A 27,449-nucleotide genomic window follows, 5' to 3' on the forward strand; every position below is an offset into this window, starting at 1 on the left:
CCACAGACAGGGCATAACTGACCACAGAGACTCAACTAGCGTGTAAACTACCAGCTATCGGCTAGTTAGGATAGCTGGAATTTGGAGGTGTACACTAAATTTGGTAGCAAGAGAGTGTGTGTTCATTACATCAGCTAGCTCTTATTTATTTATTTTTTTCTTACTTTTCATTGAGCCATTTTACAAACTAGTTTTCTGCCTATTGAGATCTAATTGTCTCCAGAACAGTTCAGCCACCGGAATATTTGCATTTATAATCTGACAAAGCTTTTGTTATTGTAAATTAACTTTTAATTTAGAGACGCATTCCTTAGCTGTGAGAATTAACGGCATGCTGGGCTAATTTGTTTGAAAGCTGCTCAGTGGCTGATGCTTTCCATAGCAGAGCATTACGTACTGCATCTGCAGCAGGATTGGTTGTGTGACAGAAAGTCACAATCATATATAGACCTACTTAAATGTGTCTATTTTTGGCCCAACCGTCCGTTTTGTTGTCCGTCATTTACATACTTGCACGGGCACACACGGCTCTTTCTTAATGTGGAGACGAGGCAGTCTGACAAATGATGGACAGGACTGACAGCATGGCAGGAGGACGGGATGGGAAAAGATGTGACACAGATGGATGGATCGGGGAAGGAGTCGTGACTTGACATCGGGCTAAGATGATGACTGCAACCTCCGAGAGCAGTCTTTAAAGGAGCAGTCAGTATGAGTTTTACTGTTCCAGATGTTACACAGACGTTGACTGGTTCCATTGACTCAGACATTGCTTGGCTTGCTGCTGAGATTTGTCTCTCTCCGCTCGCTCCATCCGAGCAAATTTCAGAGGAAACAAGTGAAGTATTGCAACAAATGAGGCGACAAACAAACTTGATTATCCAGTGTAGTAGTATGTAATATAATGTAAGATTTAGATTTCTTTGAACAAGCCCATTTAGATCTTATTCTCACGGCTCCACTAAACTCAAATGTGTTACTCCTGTGCTGCTAATATCTGAAGCAATTTTAATCAAAGTCGTCACATTTAGAATTACATTTTGGTTGATGAGTCATCTTAATTTCCAACTTGCTCTTTGTGTGTGAGCAGATGGAGGAACATGCAATCAGGGCTGATAAAGCATGACAGTTTGATTTTGAGTGGAGAGGCTGTTAAACCGTTTCCTATCGTCACATCAGTCCCTTAAAAGTGATTCAGCGTTGAACGAGCCCATTACCTGCTTTTCACCCAAATCATTGAGCATGAGATTGACTAAGCTTCCTAACTTTATTTTGTTTGAGGACAATGTAATACCCAACAGGTCTCAAAGTGAGAGATGTAATGCTGAAAAGTGCCGCCAGATTCTACCGCCCTGTGTAAACAGCAGCACTCCCAGGCCGCTGCCTAATCCAGACAATCAAAGGTGCTTTTATCCTGTGAAATTATGAGCTTGTTTGCCTGCAATTAGTTTGGTGTGAACCAACTCTATTAGCGTGGCTCAGTGATTTCTCTTCTCTTCCCTCCTGACAGATCTCTTGATCCGTGTTGTGTGCATAATTAACCGTCAATGATTAGCTTCTCGGCTGAGGCGGAGAACACCAGTAAAACAGGATCTCACGTACATTTGAATTCCAAGGAGCTCTAAATGGATCCGCAATCGACCACTGACCCCTGTTTGATCTGAGGTATGATGATCTGACCCTGTCCAGTCAGATTGGGCGATTATGACACAGAGGAGGGGAGAGCCTACATCATCTCCAGTTATTCTCTTTATAGTCGTTATGCAGCCACTGTGTCAGATTAGGAGAATGTAGAGTCATAAAGACGTGTTTTTGACAAAAACCTAACGTATTGCTAATTCTCCTTCATTTTGTCAAGATCTGTTTTAATGTCCTGCAGGTGCACAGGTCCTAGTTTAAGAAGTCCCGTCCGGAGCCACTCCAGCTTTGATGACAGGAAACACATTTATTTGGTCTCACAAATGTGCGAAAAATGGTGAAAAAACAAGCCGAACAGTTTCTGGAGCTCAAGGTGAAGCCTTCAAGTGCTTGTTTTATCCAAACAGCACCTCAGAAAGCCAAAGACCTTCAGTTTACTGTCACACAGGAGGAAAACAGAAAATCGGAGTGCCTGGAAGCAGCCATTTCTCCGCATTTTTCTTTCAAAAATGATTTAAATGGTTAATCAAAATACGGAAATTTGATACATTTTCTGTCAACCAGCTAATCAGTGTAACGCCTAATTATTTCAGCTCAATTTGTATTTAAATTACGAGAGCTCTGGGCGTCCTGGTAGAATAGGTTTAGTGTGCACACTATTTAACCACAAATCCCTGATTTAATATTGGCCAGAACCTACGTTGTATTTCACCACCAGTTTCCTGGACACTGTGAAATATCCAGTGAAGACAACAATTACAACCACTACAACTGCTACTACTATCACTACTTCTACTACTACTGATAATAAGAATCCTAATAATTTACAAGACAGTAATAGGTTGATGAATCTCTAGCCAGCTAATTGCAGACACACATTAGATGGAAAAAGTGTTGGCCCACAATGAACTATTATTTTAATTAATAGTTGATTTGATTCATTGGTTCATTAATAACCATCACAGGTTAGAGCCTGAGGTGACATCTTCACATGTTGTGTATGACCATCAGGCCAAGACCCTGAAATATGCACTTCACTATCACAGGAGGCAAAGACACATAATAAATCATCTCATTTAATTAAGAAGCTGGAGCTAAATGTTTGCCAGCCAGTGTTCATAGAAAGAAGTCTCTCTAAAACTGGGACCAGTGGACCTCACACGGTGGATATGAGCATATTCCCACTTATTTCATTATGATTTTATCCTCCTGTTGACAAAAGATGTTGTTTATTCTGTGTTGTTGTCCTGAGTTTGGAATGATAAAAGATAACCATTGTGAGAGTGCAGAGCATATTTACAGCACTACCAGCTTAGGGACTCCTGGAGCTCTCTGTGGGACCCCAGGGGGCAGCTCTATCCCTGTCCCACGAGTCTTCATATGAAGTCCTGCTATTTTTATTTAATAATGTCTTCTTGACAAACTCAGCACGAGCTGCAACAACACAGGCTACCCTCTCTCTCTCTCTCTCTCTCTCTCTCTCTCTCTCTCTCTGTGTCTCTGTGCCTCTCTATCTGCTGGGTTTATTCTCAGCGGACACTGATGCGCACAACATAACAAGGCCTTTCTCTCGTTTCCCCTCCTCTCTCTCTCTCCCTCTCTCTCTCTCTCTCTCTCTCCTCTGGCGCTCTCTCTCTCTCCCCAGGTTCTATCCCGTCTCCCCTCCTCTGCTCTGCACCTGCTCCTCCCCTCCTGCCTTATTATGCTCAGACTCCGAGCTGCGCTCCGTCCTCGCCAAGTGATGCTCCTCGGCGGCGCACATCGGTGGGTTATCACCGCCCGCAGCAGGGAGGACCGCTCCGGCTTCTTTTTCTCGCCTGGAAACACGCGCTGAAGGACGGCAGCGCATGGGAATGTAACGGGGCTTGAGGGAGAGTGAGCTGGAGGAGGGAAGGACGGCCAAGAAACACTCAAGTCCCATCCGAGAGAGGAGAGGGAGGAGAAGGAGGGGAACTCCGGGGAAACGGTCCCGCCGGGACGGGGGGGACTAAGCGGAAGGTTTTGTGCTTTATATAGTTTGAAATGGACTCAAGATGCCTGTTTTTGTTGTTTGGTTGTGAAGAATAAAACCACAGGATTTAAAGGAAGGGGTTCGTGGAGTTGCGGTCGGTCCGTCGGTGTCTTTCTGTTTGTGATGGAGTGAGTGAAAGCAGGGGCGCACGGTAACTTCAGCCTCGCCATGAAATCAGTGTTTTTCAGCCGCTTCTTCATCCTACTGCCCTGGGTCCTTATTGTCATCATCATGATCGACATCGACAGTAAAAGGACGGTCCGGGCTCCAGCGGCCGGTCGGACCGGCAGGGCGCAGCGGCCGGCCCTGGCCGGCGCACCGGGGGTCGGTGGCACCCAGAACCAGACCGCCCTGCCGGTTATCTACGCCATCACTCCGACTTACACCCGTCCGGTGCAGAAAGCGGAGCTGACCCGCCTGGCCCACGCCTTCCGCCAGGTGCCCCGGTTCCACTGGATCGTAGTGGAGGACTCGACGACGCGCACGGAGCTGGTGGCGCGCTTCCTGGCCCGGTGCGGCGTTCAGTACACGCACCTGCATGTGTTCACTCCTCGCAGGTTCAAGCGCGCCGGGATGCCACGCGCCACCGAACAGAGGAATGTGGCTCTTGCGTGGCTCCGGCAGCACCGGAGCAAGCGGGACACCGGGGTGGTGTTCTTCGCGGATGACGACAACACGTACAGCCTGGAGCTGTTTGAAGAGGTAACATGTAGCATGTTATTATACATCATACATGTTATTACTGTTCAGATCTCATCACTTTACGGCTGAACCACAGCATCATGGGTGGAACTGCGAGGTGCTCTGGTGCTCAAGGTCCTCTGGTTAATGAAACATATGAATTAATTGAAAGGCACAAAGCACAACTGCTAATGAACTGTATGGCTGCTTTCATTTGAAACCCCTTTAAAAACACGAAGTACCAAGTACCTTAACTTAAAAGTACTAATACCATTTAAAAAATATCTGTAAGATGTGAAGTATTGTGAGCAAGATTTAGGATACTTAGAGTAACACAGTGCAACCTCTGAGGGAGGAAGTGGCATTTTACAAATTAAAAGTTCAACTCATGAGTAATAAAACACTCTTCACAGCTGTTTGGTCAGTACATCCTTCGTGGTCTGGTCTGGATTATAGAGCAAACCTTTAATTATTGTTGCGAATGTAAATGACATTACTCAAACATTACACTCAGCTTCTAATTGCCGATGGTGGCCACAGTAGCAGCCTCTCAGTAAAGGTTACGTAGGCTTGCTTTAGTATGTAGAAGCGTCCAGAGTTCTGTTATCACTGGGTAGATATTAGTATTGATGCATTAACATGGCAGCAGCATTACTGTGCTGTTGACAGTATGATATACTAAGAGGACTACAAGAGCCTTCTCCCCCGTCTCTGTGTTGGTATCAAGCTCTGCCCATTATGCTCCACAGGAAAAATCATTGTTAGGCATTCCCCAAATGGGATTGTTTCAAAGGAATCCAGACACTGAAATTCACCAGTTCTTCGTGTAGATGGGCTCCCACTGAACCTTATTAAAGGCTCGGGGGAGGCTCCAGACTCCCTTTTCAACAGCAGCTCGTTTCACCTGCGTCAAACCAGTGCATTCTAGCAGTGAAACTGGTTAAACCACACGCACACTTGGTATCGAAGGGGCATGTTCACAGAGACAGTGGGAGCTGAGTGAAGGCTAAGATGAGTGACAGAAAAAACCAGATGCAGAGAGAGAGAGAGAGGGCGGACTGACTGACAGACAGAGAGATGAGGGGGGATGGACGGTGGCTGGAGCGGTGCTGGTGCTCGGCTTGTTTTGGTGCACCGGGGCTGCCAGTTCTTTCTTTATCTCACCACCATTGCTGTCCAATTTTCTTCTACTCATCTACTCGCCAGCACAGAATTAACAAGCGGGATTTTCTTGCATGTGTGTGTGTGTGTGTGTCTAAACTGGATGAGATTGTTAGGGATGGTGTTTTTGAATCAAATGAAACGAGAGATTTTTATTTTTATATTTTCAGTTTAACCCCTTTTCATGGCTCTAAATCTTTCTACTGAAGTGGATGTAAACTCCTCTGCGGCAGCAGTTAGACCAACAGGAGACACCGAATGTGTTCAAAGTACTAATAAAAACATATCGATTAGCTGTAGTCTGCAAATCTGAGTTGGACAACAGGCTAGATGATATGTCAGCACTGGCCTCTTATATTGGCTAAATGATGCCTCCATGTAACTCTAGTCAATGTCTGAGTGTGTGTTTATGTGAGTGCACATTCATGTATGCGTATCTCTTTTCACATCACTCTTAACGATCAGTTGTCCTTTAAAGGCATTAAAGGCACGTTGCCGTTGTCCCTATAGATGTCCAGGTAATGAAGAAAGACGAGCCAACAGCGGCGGCAGAAGCAGCAAAACAATCCTCTCGCCCTTGTAAATGCACAAACACTCTGAAAGAATGTTTCTCTGATTGCTGATTGCTCGCTCTGATTGCTGCCATTCAAAGATAGCTGGACTCAAATCTGAAATTGCTGTAATTTGCACCACTGATAACCACTGCTCAGAATGCAAAACATTGTTATATAAATTGGCGGATAAAGCGGCACTGAATGATATGTTAAAAACTGAAGGAATATACTGCAGAATATAAAGTCACTGATTCGGTGAGTGATGTCGAGCCCACACAAAGAGGTTGTGCTGTCCTCTACCTGAGCACTGTATCGGCTCTTTGCAGGATAAATATTGAATGTTTGCCTTGCAACGTGTTGATTTGTGAAGACTTTCTTATTCTTTTGCGATCTCCATTTACATCTACGATCTGTTCTGCAAAGCAGGGTGAACCCAAGGCCCATTTACATTAGGTGTGTTTGGTGCTCTTAATTATTGCCTTGTTTGATTGTGCGGAAACAAAGCCTGATGGCTGAAAACATGCATGTCAGACAACGTAACTACTGGAATGGCAGGAAATATGTGTAAAAAAAAAGGCCCATAGGGCAGCAGCTAACAGCTATTAGGTCTTAAATCAGCTTGTCTTTCCCGCAGAATAGTTTTCTATTCTTTCACTAATCGGTTAGTCAGTTAAATACCCAAATGAGCTGCGGATGGATATGTGCTCAGTCCATTATGCTTAGCTAAAGGTACTGACAAACGGCCCAAAGGTCTGTCCAGCCAGTCCAAAAGCAGCAAAGTGCATTTCCACCTTGGTTCAGACTAAAGAAATCCAGCTTTAATTAGAATCACATGCTGACTCTATGTGTCTTTTCCTTCCATGCGTCCCTGAATGCAGCACAGTATTGTAGACCCAGTGTGCTGTGCGGGAGTCTACGCTGACACACAGTAGCAGTGTTAGACTCGGTGCCTGTGGCTCAGCGTAAGCAGCAGCTGTTTGATTTGTTGATAGCACACTGTCTTCTCTCTGTCCTCCTGCCTATTTCATTACCCAGCTCCTGTGTGCAGGTAATGGCCTGTCATAGAGAGATAATAGGCTGTCATACGGCAGTAATAACCTGCAGGATCTGTCTGCAGGCCGCAGACTGATGGCTCTAACTGTGTTTATAGTGGGTGGCAGCTTCATATTAGAAACCTATCGTTTCAAGAAGGAAAATGATTGAGTTAACATTTTTGCTACTAAAATATCATCTTACTGTGACCTTTTGTAATAATATTTCTTACAGTAATGCCTTATGAGTTACTCATGCAATGCCAGCAAAGGTTTTGTAACAGACAATAGGCAGTAGTAGACAAGTGTGGATCTTCTCAAGATACCCTCATAGCATGACCAAACAAACCCACAGTCCTCTTCCCATGTTATTTACCTCACCCACTTTAGTTGTATATGAGTCAGACAGCCTTGACCAATCAATATAAGAACAGCTAATGTAGACACAGTGTAAACTCAACATTTGTGTGTGGAGATTTACTTCACTTCACTAAGTGCATCAGGGAGGGAAGATGAAAAGCATGAACCTACAGGTAACGTGCGTTCGGTGGCACCTGCAACCCAACACATAACCAGTGTAGTTAAGTCTGTAGACAACAGAAGGAAACAGACTCAAATAAGTTTTAAATAAGAATTACGCAAACACGACTCCCTTTTTGCAGCCCGTGTAGACTTGATTGACGTCTGCTTCACGAGATGCATTTCAGACTGATGACTGGACAACGTGGCTGAAACACCTTCAAGCCTTTGCATTTGTAAAATGGAAGCACATATGTTCACTTCGGTGTCGGACGTGTGACCGACATCAAAAAATGTGGCTGATGTGGATGACCCTCAGGTTTTTATAGCAGGTAAGGTAAGCTACAGTAGAATCGTGTCATTAATAATTTAGATAATGTACATTTAGATATGAGCACAAGTAATTTACTGGTAGTTTAATTCAGTATTTTAAGCAATTTTATCATTATCATTCTGGTAGTTACTGTGGAGTAAAAGGCAATGCATTTCTGGCCTGCAGTTGCCCAATTAACAAATGAGCATCCCCAGCTGGGACGAAATCAGCCTCACTCTTGACTCTGAGCTGTTGATTACATGAAAGTAACTGCCCAGGCTGCAAACTACCGCCGAGTAATGAGCAAAATGTGCCCATACAAGTCTCTCTGCATTGCTTATGTCGCTCTGGCAGCGGAATCATAGCAAGGTGGCATTTAGCATGCCATGGCGAGAATTTAAGGGTTTATTTTTTTTGTTGTTTGCCGTGGGTTAGATTATCATGCACACCACACCTTCCAGCTGAGTTTCCTCCTAGCAGTCATCAGTGGGGTGTCAGAAAACGCAACATTGCTCATCCAATGTGGCCCATGTAATCACACCTCGATTGCTCACACACACACACACACACACACACACACACACTGCTTCCTGTTGGGTCTTGGAGGTGAATTAGAATATCACCATTAAATTGAATTTTAGTGCAAAAGTTTTAGCTACCCATTGTTTCTTACCAAAATGTATAGTTGAGGACAGAAAAGTGCATTCAGTGGACTCCACCGGTTAATCTGCTATCTAATCTCTGCTGCACCTAACCATAACCACAACCTACCTAAACTGTGGAGAGCAGCTATGAGAAACACTGGTCTGATGGGGGATCGCAGCAGCTGTTAGGACCAGCTCCCTTAACTCTTCAGAGTCTCGGACCGCCCGTCGGCGTCAAAGACACAAACACAGAGAAAGGCAAGCTAAACAGTTTTAATGGGAAACACAAAGGTAAAATGAAAAGTAGTTATTCATGTTGCATTGTGCTTACGATTAGCGGATCATAACATAAAGAGGATGGAATTGATTAATGGAATGTCAAGTGTTTGAGCCACGACAAAGGCCAAAATGTGGCCTGATCAGACGGGATAAGGCTCGTCTTAAGCCTAGCTGAATGCCTTTCGCTCTGTGATGTCAAACTGAAGCAGCTGTTGATCATTTCGGCCCCGACCGGCTGGCAATGGGATAAGCAAGCCAATAAAACAGGTTTTTCAAAAACTGTGGATCACTGCGACAGTGAGAGGTCATTCAGCATACAGGCAGAAATGTGGACAACGATATTAGAATCATTGGTCGGGGAATGTTCAAGATTGCACAGACAGACAGACAGACAGACAGACAGACATTACCAGGATTGGGCCTGGCAGAGATAATAAGGGGATTGTTATACGGTTAGAACAGACCTAAGCCACAGTGAATGGGCTTCATTGAAAGGCTTCATTTATGACCTTTGGGTTATTTTTGTGAATCATCTCCCATAACACAGTGCAACGATTTCTGCGGTGGGAGAAAATCAAGGAAGTTGGCATATTGTTCATTTCTGAGATCTGGGAACTGCTCAACATCACAACAGCAAGAAATGCGAGCAGTTACATACAAACAAAGTGTGAATGCACCCAAGAAGCATTCAGAACAGACTGAAAACTGTCAGGATTTCAGGACTTCACAAGTTTATTGCAGCTCATTTAAATCTCTGTTGCTTTGGTGTAAATAAGCCAGTCACGTGACTGTCTCTGTGCTTTTTGTCTTGACTGACATACAAAGACTTTGTGATGAAAAGGAGAGAGCATTAGGACTGGAGACAGTCTTTGGAGAAACAGAAATAACAGCAGGTTTCAGAAACCAGAGATTTTGGAGCAAAATCTGTAACAAACTGACCCGTGATGTGAAGCTGTACTGAGAAGTATTGAGTTATTTCACAATGTGAAGCTACATAATTTATCTGTATTTATTCCTGTTGTAAATTTCACGTTTACTTTAGTTCATCTGAGCAATGAGGGATTATTACGGACATTCACTTTTGATTTTACCTCCAAGTAAAAGAGTCTAGACAATCAGACTAAGCTGTTCACATTTCTTCTGTTGAATCTCCGCAATTACTCACAGTGCCGTCATAAAAAATAAAGATAATGGCCAAAGCTATGAAAATATGATTCGATAATAAACCTGAGTTATCCTGTGCACCTAATCTTAAAACTCTCTTTGATGATGTATGAATGGCTGATCTAAGAGTACTCACTGATGAGTCCGTAATGTTGACCCAGCCTTGTCCGCCTCAGGACAGTTTACAGTAGAAGGACCCATTCAAACTTGGCCACAAAACGAGCAATCAGGAAAATTAAGCCGTGCTCCCCCCCACGCCACCCACACATGCACCCAACGTCTTCATTCCTGAAAAGCTGACTCTGGGGATGGAAGCTTTTTCAGCTGACGGCAGCATGGCACGGTTGTTTGATTCAGCTGCAGCAGCCTGTCAGCCAGGCAAGACTTTCGTCAGACCTTTTTTGAATAATTGAACTCCCCCGGCCCTGAGAGCGCCACAGCAGTCACAGCGCCTATTTTAGGGAGCAGGTACTTAGGCAAATGCTCTGTGCTGAAGTGTGACTGTGGGACACCTTTCCTGAATGTCTAGTGTTCAGTTTTTTTAGTTCTGATGCGGTGTGATGGCTTTTCAGATTCTGTATTAGTGGTGGAAATTCACATCCAAGGTCTTTTCAATTTTGCATCGGAGGGCTCAGGAACTCTGCGTATATTTTCTTGCATTCAGTTTCTTTGATGGGTCTTTGGAATTAATTTGGATTTTCATTATACTTTGATAGTGTTAATATTTTAATCTCTCATATGTTATACATCCTATTAAGGAGCCAGCTGGTACTGGGGAATTGACTAAAAGACACTCTATTTTTGGAGGGAATGGTCCAAAGACAAGGATATATTCTGATCGAAGTGTCCAAGCTACAGACTCCAGGCCTGCAGAGAATTGTGTGGGGTGGGGGGTAAAAAGAAAACTGCTGGGATAAAAGAACCAGAGCGAAATGGGAAATTCAATTTCCTCAAACCCCTATGAGCAATTATCATAATTACATAGTGTAGTGGGAGAGGCGAGGGTGGGGGGTTGTAATGTCAGGGAAGTGAGGCAGAAAGGAGACAAACCTCTCAGAGAGCAATTGTCCGTGGTCGGGTTGTTGGGAGGATAGGGATGGGGGGGAGGGAGGTGACGGAAAGGTTGAAGGCTTTTAAGGGCCAGCGTAAATGTAAAATAGTGTTATGCACCAGTTCTCTGCTCATTTCCACTCCCTTTTTTTTCTGAATTAGCAGTGTGACACACTCAATAACTCTGCTCTCTGCTCCCTCAACAAATCACCTGTTGGCGCTCGTTCATCACTGTGATTGGCATACTCTTATGCAACAGCCTAAACAGGCCCTGATATTCATTGATCTTGTTTTATTAGAATAAAACTGACACGTTTTGTCACCGGGGTTTGTGACAGACAAACCCTGACTGAGGCCGTGTGTGAAAACTGCCTATTAAACCTGCCTTCTCAGTTTTAACAGTTATAGCATGCAACGTCTCGTGGAATTGTCTAGCCTACTATTTCAACTTATTGATTACTGGCTTTTATCCATTATTTAGGCATTAGGCCTATGCAACATCGGAAAGAGCTTCAAAAGGAATACTTGAACATTTTTGAAAATATGGTTATTTGCTTGAGAATCAGTCTCATGTGTACTGACATGCCTCTGTGGCAGTGGTGCCTGGTGTATGATATTATTGTATGTATATCAGAATTTACACAATGTACAATCAATAGCTCTGAGCTCCTCCCAAATATGCCATAACTCTGATGTGTCACGACATGCCGACAACATTTACTTGCACACAAGGATTCACCGTGTGTCCTTTGTCCTGCAAAGTAAGTAGTGGGGATGTGCGTCCCCACCGCTGGGGCCGAGGCAATACGCATCTCGACACATCGGTAACAACTTGATAAATCAAAGATACGTATGAAGTTATACGATATTTGTGAACCAATGTGATACGATATGATTCACCCAACTACGATTCAGTGGGATTCAGCACTATTTGATTCAACACAATGTGATTCAGCATGGTACGATGCGACTCGAGATCATCACATACTTTATATGGTATTTGATGAATACTATACTATACTATAGAATACTTTGTTGTGCACTTTGGTACAGAGAGTTTGATATTATTTATTTGGGTCTTCTTAAGCAAACAGCAAATCATTCATCCATCCATGCGCTGTCTGGACAGCTTATCCTTAAACCTTCTGCTCAACCATATGGCAGAGCACATCTTGACTCACTATATCTTATTGAAAACATGTTTTACTTACTTATCTCAACCGTTTGGTAGAGGCCAATATTTCAAAAATGTGGGGTCTGTTCATAAAAAAACATTGATTTTTGTAATTAGTGCCCCAAGGAAATAAAATATATAAAGAATACATTTTTTCATTGCTTTTTTCTTGGTGAGGAGGTTAAAGGGTTAAGAGTGGGCAGGGGGGGCTGACTTGGGACGAGGGGCGGGGTACACCCTGGACTGGTCGCCAGTCAATAACAGGCCTGATACATGCAGACAGACAAACATTCACACTCACACCTACGGGCAATTCAGAGTCAACAATTAACCTAAACTGCATGTTTGTGGACTGAGGGAGGAAGCTGGAGTGTCTGGAGAGAACCCACACAAGCACAGGGAGAACACGCAAACTCCACACAGAGAGGTCCACGGTTCACACTGCCAACCATGCCAATACTGAAACTCAGTAAGCTGTTACGCTGTTTCTTTTTGACCTCTGAAACACTTGGGCCTTTCATGGACAGGCCTGTTCACAAGTCAGACCGACAGAACTAGGCAGGCAGACACACGCGACCGAGCGCAAGCTCCCCTCCAGTCCTACACCTGACGGAGACAATAAATCAGATTTTACTGATGTAAAGTTGTTAGAAGTGAGTTCATCCCAAATTGTATCTGGTCCAAGCTTAATGTACTTTTATGTCGGTATACCAATGCAAACGCCAATATAAGCGCAACAGCATGTGACTGACTTCTTTTTTCTTATACATTCTTAATATAACGTTCTTAATCTAACTTTCTTAGTATAAGCCCTCTGGAGTGGAGGCAAGTCCCTATGTAGTCAAAGCAAGAAAAGAAAGACAAAAGAGAAGAACAGGAGGGGTTGCACTACATTAACAAGTCTTATTTGCAAGGGTAGATGTAATCAGTTACTATTTACTACATGATCAAACAATTAACTTGTTGTCCCAGTGCCCCAGTGTCCCAGTGTCCCCCAGGCCCTTATCAAGTCTTTTCACAGGCAGGCTGCCTCCTCCATGTTTAGTTAGTCCAGATATTCCTCCAGCTACGAATCCCCAGAGCAGCAGACTGGCTTATGCACCTTCCACTTTAACAGAATTAGTCTTTTAGCTGATAAACAACCCAGAGCCGGTCAGCACTAACTCCAGCCCCTGCAGGCATGCTAAGGGACATACTGGGAAATTAACATTAGAAACTCTGATACAAGGGATATTTCTTCTAACCAGAACAGTGTTTGAACAGTTGGACAGTCCCAAAGCAGGTGGAGTAATCTACCACAGCTGTGCTAGCATTCATTTTGCTGTTTGTTATCGATCTTGGATAATCTAACAGGGGTAAAATATGCTCTGGTCAGAATCTAGTACTGTATAATCCTAAAGAGCTCAACGTTGACCTCTGAAGTGCAACCAACTATCTTGAGCCTCAATCACTGCTTGTGCATAAAATGACATTGCTGCGCAGTACATATACACAAAGGTGTTTAGAGCACATGCATGTACAGTATATGTACACAGACAGCTGAAGAAGCACTGTGACATTAAAGTATACGTACAGGTTTGCAAATATTCTCTCAGAAATCATTCAGTATCATACACACACCCCCAATAAACTTGCACCTTCATGTCCGTTATCGTTTTTTTCCCCCATAAACCCATAAAGCATTCAACCTGCACACATATCATGCACCATTGCATCACAGTTTCATAGCCCGTCCTCAGCCTCTCTAATTTGATTCATTCATTTTCTCCCAGCTCATTTCTTCCCTCCCTTTCTCCGATTGCCTCTGCCATGCATATTAATAACGGAGAGATAAAAATACGCTTGATTAAAATCACACCCGGCCCAGCCACCCGAACACTCATCCCGGTGCGCAAACAACACAGTGATGGCTTTTTCTCCAGGGCAGGAGGCAGGAAACGAGAACATCCATAATGGATTTCATATACTTCATCATTAAGAGTCTCTTTGTGTGTACACACAATTCACTTCTCACCTATTTGTTTGCAGGGGTGGGAGTCAGAGTTGATTTCCCGACAGAGCCTCAGCGCTCCCAGATGGAGTGTCCTGGCTGCGAGTCGGATGAAATGTGACTCCTCTCAACGCTGTATTTTTCAACCCCATCTTTCCTTTTGTTTACTTGTAAATAGCACGCGTTTACTGACTGAGCTGCCAGTGCTGTTATTTGTCAGGACTTAGAGGTTGCCGTGCACTCAGCTGCATCTGAAAGTATTTTTCATGCGCGGCAAAGATGAATTATTTGTTATCTCAGTGCGGCGTCTGCCCTCCGGTGAAGATATCCATATTGATAATGAGACAGGAGCTTTTGTAACGCATGACAGTGTCCGCTGGTGGTTCCAGCTATACAGCCTTAATAAAATGTAACTGATGTACAGTGCAGAACAAAGGCCTTTATAGATTCAGGAGTGGAGCAAAGAGAGGGCACAGGGCTTGTGTTGTCATCAGGTCTTATCAGGAGAGGAAGAGGTAGAACAATGACATGACTTTTCCCTGGAATCATTTCACTCACTTCAACACCCACATCCAAAGTATGTTCCACATATGGATTTAATCCCATTTCACCCTCCACACGTGTGTGGACTCACGTGACTTGGACTGTGGTGAATTTCACCTCTAAGAAGATCAACTTGACTTTGACCCTCATGAGTCCTTAGTGGAACGTCCTCTCCTAACATATTGCTGCTCTCTATTGCCAACTGTTACACAAAAGCATTTGTGCTAATCATTCCAGATTTTGTTGGATTTTTCTGCATTGAATATATATATGTACAGTACTGTGCAATAGTTTTAAGCAGGTGTGAAGAAATGCTGTGAAATCTTTGCCTGGCAGTGACCTTGCTGATGCTACCTTGTGTCTCGTTGCTGTGCTCAGTCTGAACATGATGACCTGTGACATGAAACGTCCACAGCCTCTCCTTTGGCTGTTCCTCACCCAGTTTTAAGCCGCCTACAGCTGTTTCTGTTTCACTTAATGACTTTGTTTCAACCTACATATAAGACTGATGATCATTAGCACCTGTTTGGTGTAATTGGTTAATCATACATCTGACTTTGTGCAAGTGTACCAAGAAGAGCTGATGCTGTTTTGAAGGTAAAGGGTGATCACACCAAATATTGATTTGTATTCTGACTGATGATTCTAACATTGTATTTTGTAAATCGCTAAAAATAACCAGTTACATTTTTGAAAGCATTCTTACTGACTTACTTACACTGTATTTACTGCACTGCAGCAGACTATGCATCATACTATAATGATGCATCATACAACAGAGACATTAGAAAAAAGAAACCTCCATCTTCTCTGTCTCTCACCTCCAACACTGGACAGATGGTAGTGAGACTAGCATAATGTAGCTGTTATGCACTGTATATCTGGAAGACACCAGGAAAGGGTTGTGACAAAAGGGGGTTTTGGGGTCCAGGTCAGACCAGTGCTTGTCTTGATCTTCTCCAGTCCAAACCACATGTTGTCATTCTCTTTCTCCATGTCGTGTTTTTTCTTCCTATTCTGTATATACAACATCTATTGCAAGTCTGAGAACTGTGAGTAGAATTAGAGTAGAATAAGATAAAAAAGAAAAGAATATATACTGTTACATGTTTAAATATGCACATATACACCCAGAAAATCATTCTGTAGTGTATTTTATGAAGTTGTCTCTGGGGAAATTTAAACACCAGCAACAAGACAGTGATGATAAAATGGTCTTCATCTTTACTTTAACTGTTTGACTTCCAGGAAGCATTGTTCATTAAATCTGATTTTATGGATGTAAACACACGGCCCCCTTCTCTCGTCCTGTCTTGAGTGCCGTAGCTTGCTGCTCCGGGACACTGTGAGGGAGGCAGCTCTCTGAAAAGGGGGCACAGTCTCTGTTGCTTGGCCTCCTGACAAAACTCCTGACAAAAATATCAAGAAAAATCCAACCAAATCTGGAATGATTAGCCAAAATGCTTTAGTGTGACTTTTGACGGGAGAAAGTAGCAAAGCACAACTTTATGTATAGAATATGAATATGGTGTAGATGATTACCATTAAATTAATACTGCTGCAGTGCAATTTTGCACTGGCCTTAGACGCAGCTGCAGTTAAGTGAATGCTCAAGTCATGCGCTACATTGGGATTCCCAGTAAGTGTTTAACATGTGGAACTGTATTGATCTCCAATCAGGGAATGATTTGTCTTGCACCACAAACCAATGAGCTGAGACAGTGACAGGGAGACTGAATGTCCGCACCCACAGAGTTTGTTGAGTTTTTACCCCCCCATGTAGAGGTGTGTTTTTGTGCAGCAGGGACACTTCAGGATAAAAAAAAAAAAAACTTTCTATCTAGAAAATCTCATTGTGCTTTGCTCTCACAGCAACTTTTCTCCTTCCCCACTGAGATCCTGTTGGAGGCTGCAGAACCGATTCTTGATGACAAACCTGATCATAAGGGCTCAGAGCTCAGTGGTTTCTGAGAGAGTTGTCTGTGTTCTCATTTATGGGTTGAATTACTGTGGTCTGTAGGAATTACATACAGGACTCGTAGCGTCTCTGAGACATCGATCGTACTCTGCAGCGCCGCAGTGCAAGACGTCATGTGATTATAGACATATTATAAACATCATGTTATTTGAATCAACTATATCCTCTTAAAAAGCTGGCATTTTTATTCTTATATTTGTGTTTTTCCTTTAAACACTTTCTTTCAGGCAACTTCATCATGTTGTTGCTATTTGCCGCGATCTATTGATTTCATACAGCTGCTGCCTGATGGTTGGTGTATGCCCTCTTACTGTAACAACTACAGTGTTGGCTTGCTGCTTTAAAAATATAGATTTTTACTCAACTTCCAGTGAAAAATAAACATTAAAAAGCATGTGCACACACCCACGCACACACACACTCCCCAGAATAGAAGCTTTTCTGTGTAGAGGATTACGTTCAAGGTTGTGTTGATTATTTTCCTCAGCTACTTGGACTCCTTCTCCATTGTTGCACTGTTGGTTCTGTTCATCTTCTGGACTCCTGAACAGGGCTTCAACACAATAACACTTTTTTTTTCTTATCTGAATATGCAAAATAACTTGGAGAGACTTGAAACAGCAGAAAGTGTTTTGAAATGAGTTCTGTTAGCAGTAAAAAATAACATTAGATATAACAAAATAACAGTAGATGATAGTAAAAGAGACCGAGCTCTTGGTTTACTCCTGAATTGGCAGTAAATCAAACCTGGGCAACAGCCAGAAACAGAGGAACCAACTCACTGGTTAGCATTTAGGCATAAATACGCAGCTGCAGTCCGAGCTGCCCAGGACACCACTAGCACTTCCTCACCAGTTCCTGCTCAGAGCAGCTTACTTCTGGAGGGCAAATTCAACAAATCTTCAATAAATGAATAAAATTGCCTTTAAGTCAGTATTTTGTGTTGAATTGTTGATTTCTTTGGTTCGATGCTGTGTCGTCAGCAGGACGATGTACAGTGAGCGGCGGCCATTATTGCAAAACGAACCCTGACAGGATGATGCAGGACCCCGACGCAAAGTGTACATTATCCCTTACTTACATTTGATATTGATATACCCTTATATATATGTGTGTGTGTGTGTATATATATATATAAGGGAAACAAAAGAAATATGTTACAAGTGCAGATTTTTCATTCATCAGCCACATTTTGCAGCTTGGCAGATGAGTTCATTAGAGATGAAAACCAGATAGCATTGTGTTTCCTTCAGAATGTGTCTGCATTTGCACATCAGTAGTGTATAAACAACATTTCCAGGAGACTGATTTTTCTGAAAGCATCCACTCTACACTTTGCACAAAGCAGTCACTTCACCCTGTGAAACTTCAAACCATTCTGTGTAAGCACCCTGAACCTGCCTGTAACGCTTTATACGAGCCTCCATTTCATTCTCCCCAATCAAATCAACCTGGTTTCAGGAACTATCACATAACACTTTCAACTATCCACCTAATTTAGTGGTTTACACAATTAGAAAACACTTCAGAGAGTCAGAGAGCCAAAAACAGCCAAGGCATCATTATCTGCATCACATCCACTTTTATTTAATCCTGCTGCCACAGTATAAACTGTTCCAGAAAAGACGTGATTTGTAGATAGTAATGAGTCAGAAGTTTACAACTAAGACATGTCTCTGACTGAACTGAATTATTTGTCCCATCTGGTGAGGTCTTTATGGGATGCCACTATTTTGTACTGTGTGGCTGAGTCCATTGAATTATCCATGGCTAAACTCCTTTAATGCAATGTAACACACTCCTATTAACTTTAAACTGATGCTTAATGCAAACAAAAGACAACTGGCGCTGTTCTAAAAATCCAGAGACATAGATTAGAATAATTTGCACATCTAGTGTGACAGGGTCACCGAACCTGCAACAGGAGCTTATAAAAGCCACTTTTCTGTGAGATGTAAAAAGAGGAAGCAATTTTCCAGAGAGTTTATGTCATTTAAAGAAAAGGTGCTGCCTCCATTTGTGCAACTTTTCACCATTCAGCTCTTTGGTTCATTAGTGGAGATAATTACAATACTTATCACTGCGTGCAGGTGTAATAACCATCATTTCACATTTATAGGAAAAAACTTTGTCTGTCAACTTCCATCTTTTATCTGGCTGTGGAAGTTTGGGTGACGCCGACATTAACCCGACAGCAGACCTCATTGGCGTTGTGCGAAACAAGTTCAACAGAGCCAGATCTTTCCCTGCATGATCTGGCTGCAACAAGCCATAACTTACAACCAGAGAGAACAGTAATCATGAAGGTGTTCAACTGTCTTTGTTAACAGTTGTTAACTTTGTTAGACTTTCTGCCTCAGGCTCCGTGCATGTTCCCATAAAAAGGGCGTTTGATCATTTGACTCTTCTGCATAAAATTGTTGAGTGTTTTGACAATAAAGACTGAAAAAAAGATCAATCACAAATGGGTTGTTATGTGAGGAATATAAAAACTGTTGTTGCAAATAAGGACAGACGGGAATGCTGGCAGAATAAGTTAATGCATTAATTTGCGCATTGTATATTAATGGAAATGGCTTTAGTTTCTGCCCAAATTAAAATGAAATGAATTTAATTGATTGAGTATTATTTGTGATAAATACATACTAATCAATTTTCTGATCGGTGTGGCTGCAGCACCAGCATTTTAAATCTGACTTAGTGGCAAATCCAAACATATAGACAAAACCCACAGGGGTCTGTAGCTGCTGAGCCTTCATCATTCTGTTAGTGTGAGGATGATCTGCTGTGCAACATTTGTTAGTGCGTCTGTTAACATCACAGATTTTCTGCATCACCAACTCAAGGCATGCAGCTTCCCATGACAAAGTGATGCAGCAGTTCGTCCGTCTGACTGCACAGCTTTGTCCTGTAACATTAACAAACACCTCAACAAGTGTGTGTATACAATGTCAGTCAGTCAGAGAATTTGGTCAGGAACTGTGAACATGATCTGGTCTGAACCAGGTTAAGTTTACGATATAAATTGCCATGGTAATCCAGCCAGGTTAAAAAAAGTCACCTTTGTGACATTAGAGACCCTGGCTTTAAGCTCAACATACCTCGCTAACCTCGTCATCTCGCTTCATAGGACACATCTCTGATTTAGACAAGACGGCTTTTACTCTGAGCTGCAAATCCACGTAAAGGCAACAAGGCTAGGCAACAAGATAAGCAAGGAAACCGGCTGGGTAGACTAACGTGAAGCTGTTCTATGGTCTGGCGTCGAGTAGTGGTCTGAACTGGGTCTTTATGGAACAGGGGTGAAGAGTAGATTGAGTGGCCACTCAGGTAATCAACCAGTCCCACGCACCTGCAACACTCACACACAACGGCCACAGGAGGAAAGGGGAAAGGAGGGGAAAGGGGGAGCTGCCAGCTAGTTCAGGCTGGAGGTGGAGGCCGTGACACTCTCAGACTACAAACTGGCCGTTTCTCAATATGCGTTCTTGTCCGTACTTGTGTTCTTGTGAAACGTCATCACTCGCAGCCCAAGTACTGTTCCAATTCAAAGTCCGCATCACGCCAAGTACGGTTCAAATGCCTGAACGTGTTCTTGTCCCGCTCATTTTGTCGAGGAGGCATCGGGTGGTGACTTGTGTGGGCTTCTGACAGCTACGTCCGGAGTCCGAACTTCCGAGTCCAGACTTGCAGAGTCCGAACTTCTAAGCACACAAGTCCGAACTTGGTATTGAGAAACGGCCACTGTTTCTTACCCACCTGTACTTGCTTTAACCAAGCCCCCATTCTGGTTACTATTCTCTTTGTGACTGTTGCCACATTATTTGATTTATTTTTCACTGTACCTGCCAACAGGGAGCTGCTGTTTAACAGCACGCTCGGTATGCCCAGCCAACCTTCCCTGTTTAAATAAAGGTAAAACTAGAAGTTTGTGTTGCAAACTTTTCCTGTAGCAGCAGTAATCTGCAGATGGTGGCATGAAAACCAGCATGTGCCAAAGCAGTCGCCACCGAGCAGAATAATGCACCATCTGTTGAAGTACTGCCACCCCACAGCTTTGTTTGGTTCCCAGCAAACATTTTGACATTGAGTTGTGGATGATAAGACCGCGACATTGAAAATGAAAATTGAGAACCCATCTGCAGTCAGCTGCTACCCGCATCAGACTTAAGTACAGTATGTTTGTGATATCAGATCAAACTGTCTACATAGCTGGTGTAATTTAACTTTTTATCATCCTATAATATCATGTTGTTAAAAGGTTGTACTTGACTAAACCGATGCCAAACTTGGACACCCCCTGATCATTACTGTCTGTCAAATGCTCTCTCTATATACGCTGGGGCAAACATTAACTTGTCATTTTAATGTGATTTTTCTCCTCAGACCATCCCGGGTGTGTTTTTGAGTCTAGTGACACTGCCTCCCTCGACAGACAGACTCAAATTATTCACATAACTACGCAGCCTGGCCTCAGTCCAGTTATAATGGATAAATGAAAGCTATAGAGACAAGAGGGTAAGCAGTAAAGTGTTCTGTTGATGTAGCCTGGCACTGTTAGCTCACAGCTTTCCTCTCATTCATTTAAGCCAGTCAGCAGAAGCTCAATAGCATTTGTTTGAGCCAGGCATCGTTTTAACCAGGCTCTATCTGACTCCGTCAATCAGACATCAGCACGAACCTTTCCTGCATCTGGTTGGCCAAACTCGTTAGGCTGTCAGTGGTCGTTGCAAATCTGGCAATGACCTGTTCAGAACCACCAACACCAGTTCCTGGATCATAACTGTAACACCTAGTTTAAAGCTGCATTGATATTTTTTTTATCAAAGAAATGGGTTAAATTACTGTGACATAAAAATCTTTATTAGATTGTTTGCTCGCTTACACTTGTTTATTTCAGTGAACTTTGTAAAGCACCATGAGACACTCTGTTGTGATATTGGGCTATACAAATAAATTGAATTGAATTGAAAATAAAAGGGGTTGCTTTTAGTGACTTGTCAGCCGGCTCTAGTCAACTCTACTCCAAACTGTTTTTTAGCATCTTTTGGCTCATTGTTTTGGTTTTATGACCCGCAGCATCACTGGTCTGCTTCATTCTCACGGCTCTCATCAACCCTGTTCCAAGCAGCAGCAGGCGGCTGTAAACCCGCCGTACACTACTGCCCAGCATCAAATGACAGACAGGCAAGATAACCAACAGGTGACCATAGTGCAGTATTTAGCAGCTAGAGTCAGATATTTTACTTGGGATTTGGTGGAGACCTAAATGGAGCTCGAAAGCAGGGAAAATATTCATTCATCAGTTGGTCAGAAACATGACACTGAATGAATGCTACTGTAAAATGTCTGGATGAGTGGCAGGCTTCAGCTCAAAAGTCTGACACAGGAACAGACAATGTAGAAAGAAAGCTCAGTCTACTTAGGTCAGGCAAACAAATCTAATGAGAGACAGACAAAAAGGGGTCGAACAGGCAGGTCAGGCAAAACAGGGATCAAGAACACTGGAGAGCCGGGCAAAACACCACAGACAATCTGGCGGGGAGTAGATGAAATGGGACCAGTATAGATACCAAGGGACTAATGAGGGAATGAGGAGATGGGCGAGCAAAACCAGGTCAGGGAAGTGAGGTGATGGCATGGCAGGAGGGAGTGGCAGGATCTGAAATGACAGGAGAGGCTGTGAGATGGCATGAAAACAGAACAGGTGAAAAAAAAAGGGCTGGCAGAGGCTGAGACAGCCAATGTTGCTAATGTGTCTCCTGGATTTGTACAAAAGCAGGTTAAATGCCAAATGTTTGGGCTTCTTAGCGTCTTGCATACTTCTTGCTGTGAGTCATCACATTATCTTACCATCAGCCATGACACTCTGATTGTCTTGACGTTTGCTACTTGGTGGATGAAATCAAAGCTGATGACAGGTTATCATTAACCAAGAGGACGCACATGTAGATAATCTCAAATTTGCACAAGTTAAACACATTATTCCTTCTTTTCTACCCCACAAAGATGATCAAGTGGAAAGATTCATTAGAAAGTTACATTCTGCTGGCTGAAACATCCAGTGAAATCTCTCTGCTCTATATGAACGTTTATGGAGGGTTTTCTTCTGTGTGTAGGAGAAATTATCTTCTGGATGATATAAATACACAATCATGTATTTTCAATCTGTACCGAGAAGAATCTACATTGGATAATACTTCAGAAAACAGCAAGGTGCTTGTAAAAACTTGGATAGCACACTGTGAAAGTGCTGGAAAGATAATTGAATTTGAGTTGAAAAAAACATCAAGACAACAAAGACAGATATTACTTTGTGTATTTATACAGGATATGAGATTTATTTTCACCATTTTGTGATGCAGATCTTGTTTCTAAAGTCAGGCTAGCAGGGAAAAAATTCAAAATGTTGGTCCTTGAAGTGCTTCAAAATTGGGCCCCTGGTAAGTCCAGCCAGCGTTTCTGAATATATTTGCATAGTCATGGACCTTGTTTCCATTCTAACTCTCTCTAATAATGTGTGAAACTGAGCTCTGAGGCACAGCATTCAAACCAGGAGATCATTAGCAGTCAAACTAGGACTTAACTGCTAAGCCAAAATAACGATCGTACTCCAGGAATGATCTGGGAACGACTAACGCACAGAGTCAGCCTCTCTTTCTTCCCCTTTCCCTCATTCTCTTTTCATCTGTGTTTTTACAAAGCAGAGGAGCTGCAGTCTTTGAAAAAAGGACCTGAGAGAGAAAGGCAGACAGCAGCTAAAGAGAAGCGAGGGGGAAGGGTTTTAGCGCCACACAGGCAAACTCGAGGGGCCACAGCATTAGCGGGGAAAGGGCTTCAAAGCTTCTGGCTCCACTCAGGGGCCCGGGGCAGGAGGGAGAGGTGTTGGGGTTCAGAAGGAGGAAGAGGAGTGAAAGGGAAGGAAGAGGAGAAGGAAAGGAAGAAACGCTCACTGTTCTCCTTGAAGAGGAAGTGAGGTCGGACACTAAGTCTTTCATTTCATCCACTTCGCTTCATTCAGCAGGATCCAAAGATAAAGTCGCTGCACGTCGTGTTGCTTATTGGAAGATGAATACGTCTCAGTTATCGTCTCTGACAGTCTGATATAAATAAATGTCAATTTCCTGTTCTTTATCTCTCTGCTTTAACACAACAGGGATTCAAACAGCCCTCTAAAGCTTTACGTTTGCTGGTGGGACTTTACTCCATGTGAAAATGTTTCAGTGAGGTGGGGGAGTTTGTTTTTGAGCTGAAACTCAATCTGTTCGATCTGAAGTCTATCATCCACAGTGGTGCTGAAATCCACTGCACTGTCCCGGAGGTCCTCACGGCTGAGGCGTGCACACACTCAGACAGCCTCTCTTCCACCACGGCTGCCTCTCTGAGACCGGGACGGTGAGCCAAGTTCACCGAGAGGTGGGGAGGAGGGCGGGGGGGCATACAGAGGAAGGAGATGGAAAGAGAGGAGTACCTGAGGTTTCGTCTGAAGGCTCTGTCAGTGGCAGGCTTATTTGGGAGAAGACCTTTGCCTGAGAGGGACACATTGATTAAGCAGCAGAAGAACGGCACTGTTTGACAGACTCCCCAGTGGCAAAGGATCTTTGCTGTTAGCGACAGCGCTGCACTGTAGCGCTCTCCTGAACTGCAGAGGCCTCGCTGTGAGCAAAGTTTAGCTTGGAGCTCGCTGGTCTTTACCTTTCGTGCTACTGTGATGCGTTAAAAAAGTTGCTGTGTGTTGTAAATGTGTAAAGAGCCATTACATCTCTCTTGACAGCTTTGTTTGTCTGCACAAGTGTCACTCTGCCCTCTGTGCTCAAATAAAGAAAATAAATGAATAACTCGGACATACATATTTAAAGAGTATTTTTCCCTCCCAAAAATGACCACTGCATAAACTGCAATTAATATTATTGTTCATTTAAATTCAGTTTGAGTACCTAAACATGTGGCCAAGGTTGGCCCACAGGCCCAGCTTTGTGGAGCCCTGCTGTAGACTGACAATGATATAATGGTTTAGAATATTGCCAAGGATTTTTCTTTGTTTTGGTCTGTAGATGAAAATATGAGCATGACCATCGTGACACTCAAGGTCATGTTGAACAAATGCAATATTTTTCATTATATGTTCATTTCTGTTATTCTATATCTGTTATTATTATTATTATCTTATATGAGAAGTAACCTACATTTCAATATGTACACAATGCAGTGTCAAATAAGGACAGATGAAAGCCAAGGAAGCCTTCATCACAGTTTTTGTCCCATAAGTATTCAAGTTCATTATGATTTTTAGAGTAGTTTTGTCTTTTTGTACAGCTTTGGTTTGAGAACTGTCGGTGTTTGATGTTCAACACCAGCTCATGTTGCTATCAGGTGTGATAGCAGCCCTTTGGCAGCCATATGACGTCCACAGGCGTTGGGCCACAGTAACTGTAAGAAACTCGTTGTGTTTCAAAAGCACTCGAAAACACAGCCGAGTGAGTGTGTTCATTATCTTCACGGATTTTGATCCAAAAATATTTCCACTGAAAAATAAAGGTTTCGGTCATGGTCCTTCATCAGACATCAGACTCTAAATGTGAAACAACAGGGGAACAGTTTTCACATTCACATATTGGTGATGTAATAAATGTCTCAGGTGTTTGAGATTTGGCTCTGGTGGTCTGAGATTTGGTATCGCTTTCTGATTGGTTGTTACAGCCTGTGGTTTAAGTACAGAGATGCGTTTCACATTTGATGCCTGACGAAGGTCCAGGACTGAAACCTTGTGTTTCTAATAATGTGCAGGGTTTCTCCCCTTTCTCCTCACATGTTCTGTATTATCTGCATATTTGTCACTCTGTGTATGAGAGGAGCTCCATGTTCATTCTGCTGTTTTACATTTTCTTGCCGTGCGACTTTGTCGAAAGTTTTTGAGGCCTGCTTCTGTCATTGACCTCTCGAATGGCTCAATATGCACTTCGCTCGAGGCGGACATCTCCAAATCACTCATACATCAGCAAGAACCTTTTCTTGGACACTCGCTGGGCCTTCATAGGTTTTTGTTTACGTTAATCAAGCTTGAAAAGAACGGCGGAACTATCCGCTAAATAAGTCGCCACTAAACACCTTTTAGTTGAGATGTGGCCTTTTTTTTCTTCTCTACGCACCATGTTATGCTCTCAGCTATTCTGTGTGCACAGCCAGGCCTCCTCCTCTGTGATTGCTTGGAAGTTTGCAACAGAGCTGTAAATCCTCTCCATATATCGTGCTATATATACACTTGGCATCCCGTGGCTTCAAAAGCCAGAACTCAGTGTGATGTCTGGGCACAGTAATGCAGTGCTGCTTACTGATTTGGTTTTGTTCTGTTGTTTTGTCATGAGCGACTGGCTGGAGGCTGTTTGGGTGAGCGATGAGGAGCAGTGTCTGAATGAATGGGCTTCAGGGTGGCCGGGGTTGGAAAATAGAAACACACACACACACACACACACACTCACACACACACTCACACACACATATGTATCCATGCACAAAAACCAAGATACAGATGTCTCATACTCCAACACAAAAACTCAGCCCTCCTCACACCGTCCACTCTCGCTGTCTTTTATCTCGCTCTCTCTCCGTCTCATTTCTCGTCGCACTGCTTCCGGCTGTGTGCAAATTCATTCACTGTGAAAATGGAAGGCAGCTCCGTGCAGCACAGTTTCATTTAGTCCTCTATTCAGTTAGCCACAGAGTCCCTGCGTGCTGCTCTCACCCACATTTCAGATGAAATTAAAGATCTCTAATCACTCATGCAAGCTGACACACAAGTAATTCATTTCAGAATCAACGTCACCAGCCTGCTCACTGACTTTTGGGAGGGTTTGGACTTAATTGCATCCAGCCAGAGTGGACATCGCCCGTGGGCTCAGACATCATGTTCAGTTTGCTTTAGCAGAATTTGTATTGCGATTGACAAGAATGTGGATCAGCAAAGCAGTCTGGTCTTAAATGGCGTCACAGCTCTTGTTACTGCAGCAAAGCACACTTTTAACCAGCTCCACAGAGGAGAATGAGCGGCCCCCTGCTGTTTTCAAATAACACACACCTCAAATGCCTTTGGCCAGGCTTCAGTTCATCACTCTGTGTGTCCTACTCCACCATGTCAGTGCTCCTTTCTACGCTTAAACTCTATGAAAATGGACTGTGTGTTCAGTTCAAGTGAACGCAGTTGCGTACTGTAGGTCATACTCTTTTTCTCCTTCCATCTTCGCAGATGCGCAGCACCCGAGGTGTGTCCGTCTGGCCTGTGGGATTTGTAGGAGGCAGATCGTATGAGCGCCCCCTGGTGTCCGGGGGTAAAGTTGTGGGCTGGTACACTGGCTGGAGACCAGACCGACCCTTCGCCACAGACATGGCAGGTAAGGAACAACTATCATAGCAAGATGTTAACTTATTTCCTCTCAAAACATGATTTATCATGGATTTGATGAAGAAAAACAATATCATTATCTCAGGAGAGTTAGTTTGCGTATTTGTGATTCCAAAATAACTGACATAGTGCCACTACCCTATATGATAGTCAACTGCATAAGTGGAATTGGGTGCTTTAAACTGGGGTCGCCCAGGACTGCGTATAACTGGTTTTTAAAAAGCACTCATTTAAACAGAGACAGAAAATCATTGTTTTCTGTGTCTGCTTAATGATGTCATTAGGAACCAATTGATTGACAAAGTCATGAGAAATTGGAA

General features: G+C 43.2%; 1 protein-coding gene across 1 annotated transcript in view; it reads left to right on the forward strand.

Moving 5' to 3' along the window:
- Positions 1-3,817: 3,817 nt before the first annotated feature.
- Positions 3,818-27,449, forward strand: part of b3gat2 (beta-1,3-glucuronyltransferase 2 (glucuronosyltransferase S)) — a 42,208-nt gene continuing 18,576 nt past the window's right edge. Inside the window, exons 1-2 of the mRNA XM_070841229.1 lie at positions 3,818-4,351; positions 26,974-27,118. Of these exons, the coding sequence (XP_070697330.1) occupies positions 3,818-4,351; positions 26,974-27,118 (679 nt within the window). The remainder of the gene's footprint in view (positions 4,352-26,973; positions 27,119-27,449) is intronic.

This window comes from Pempheris klunzingeri, chromosome 12, assembly GCF_042242105.1.
Source record: "Pempheris klunzingeri isolate RE-2024b chromosome 12, fPemKlu1.hap1, whole genome shotgun sequence".
In the NCBI taxonomy this organism is placed as follows: domain Eukaryota; kingdom Metazoa; phylum Chordata; class Actinopteri; order Acropomatiformes; family Pempheridae; genus Pempheris; species Pempheris klunzingeri.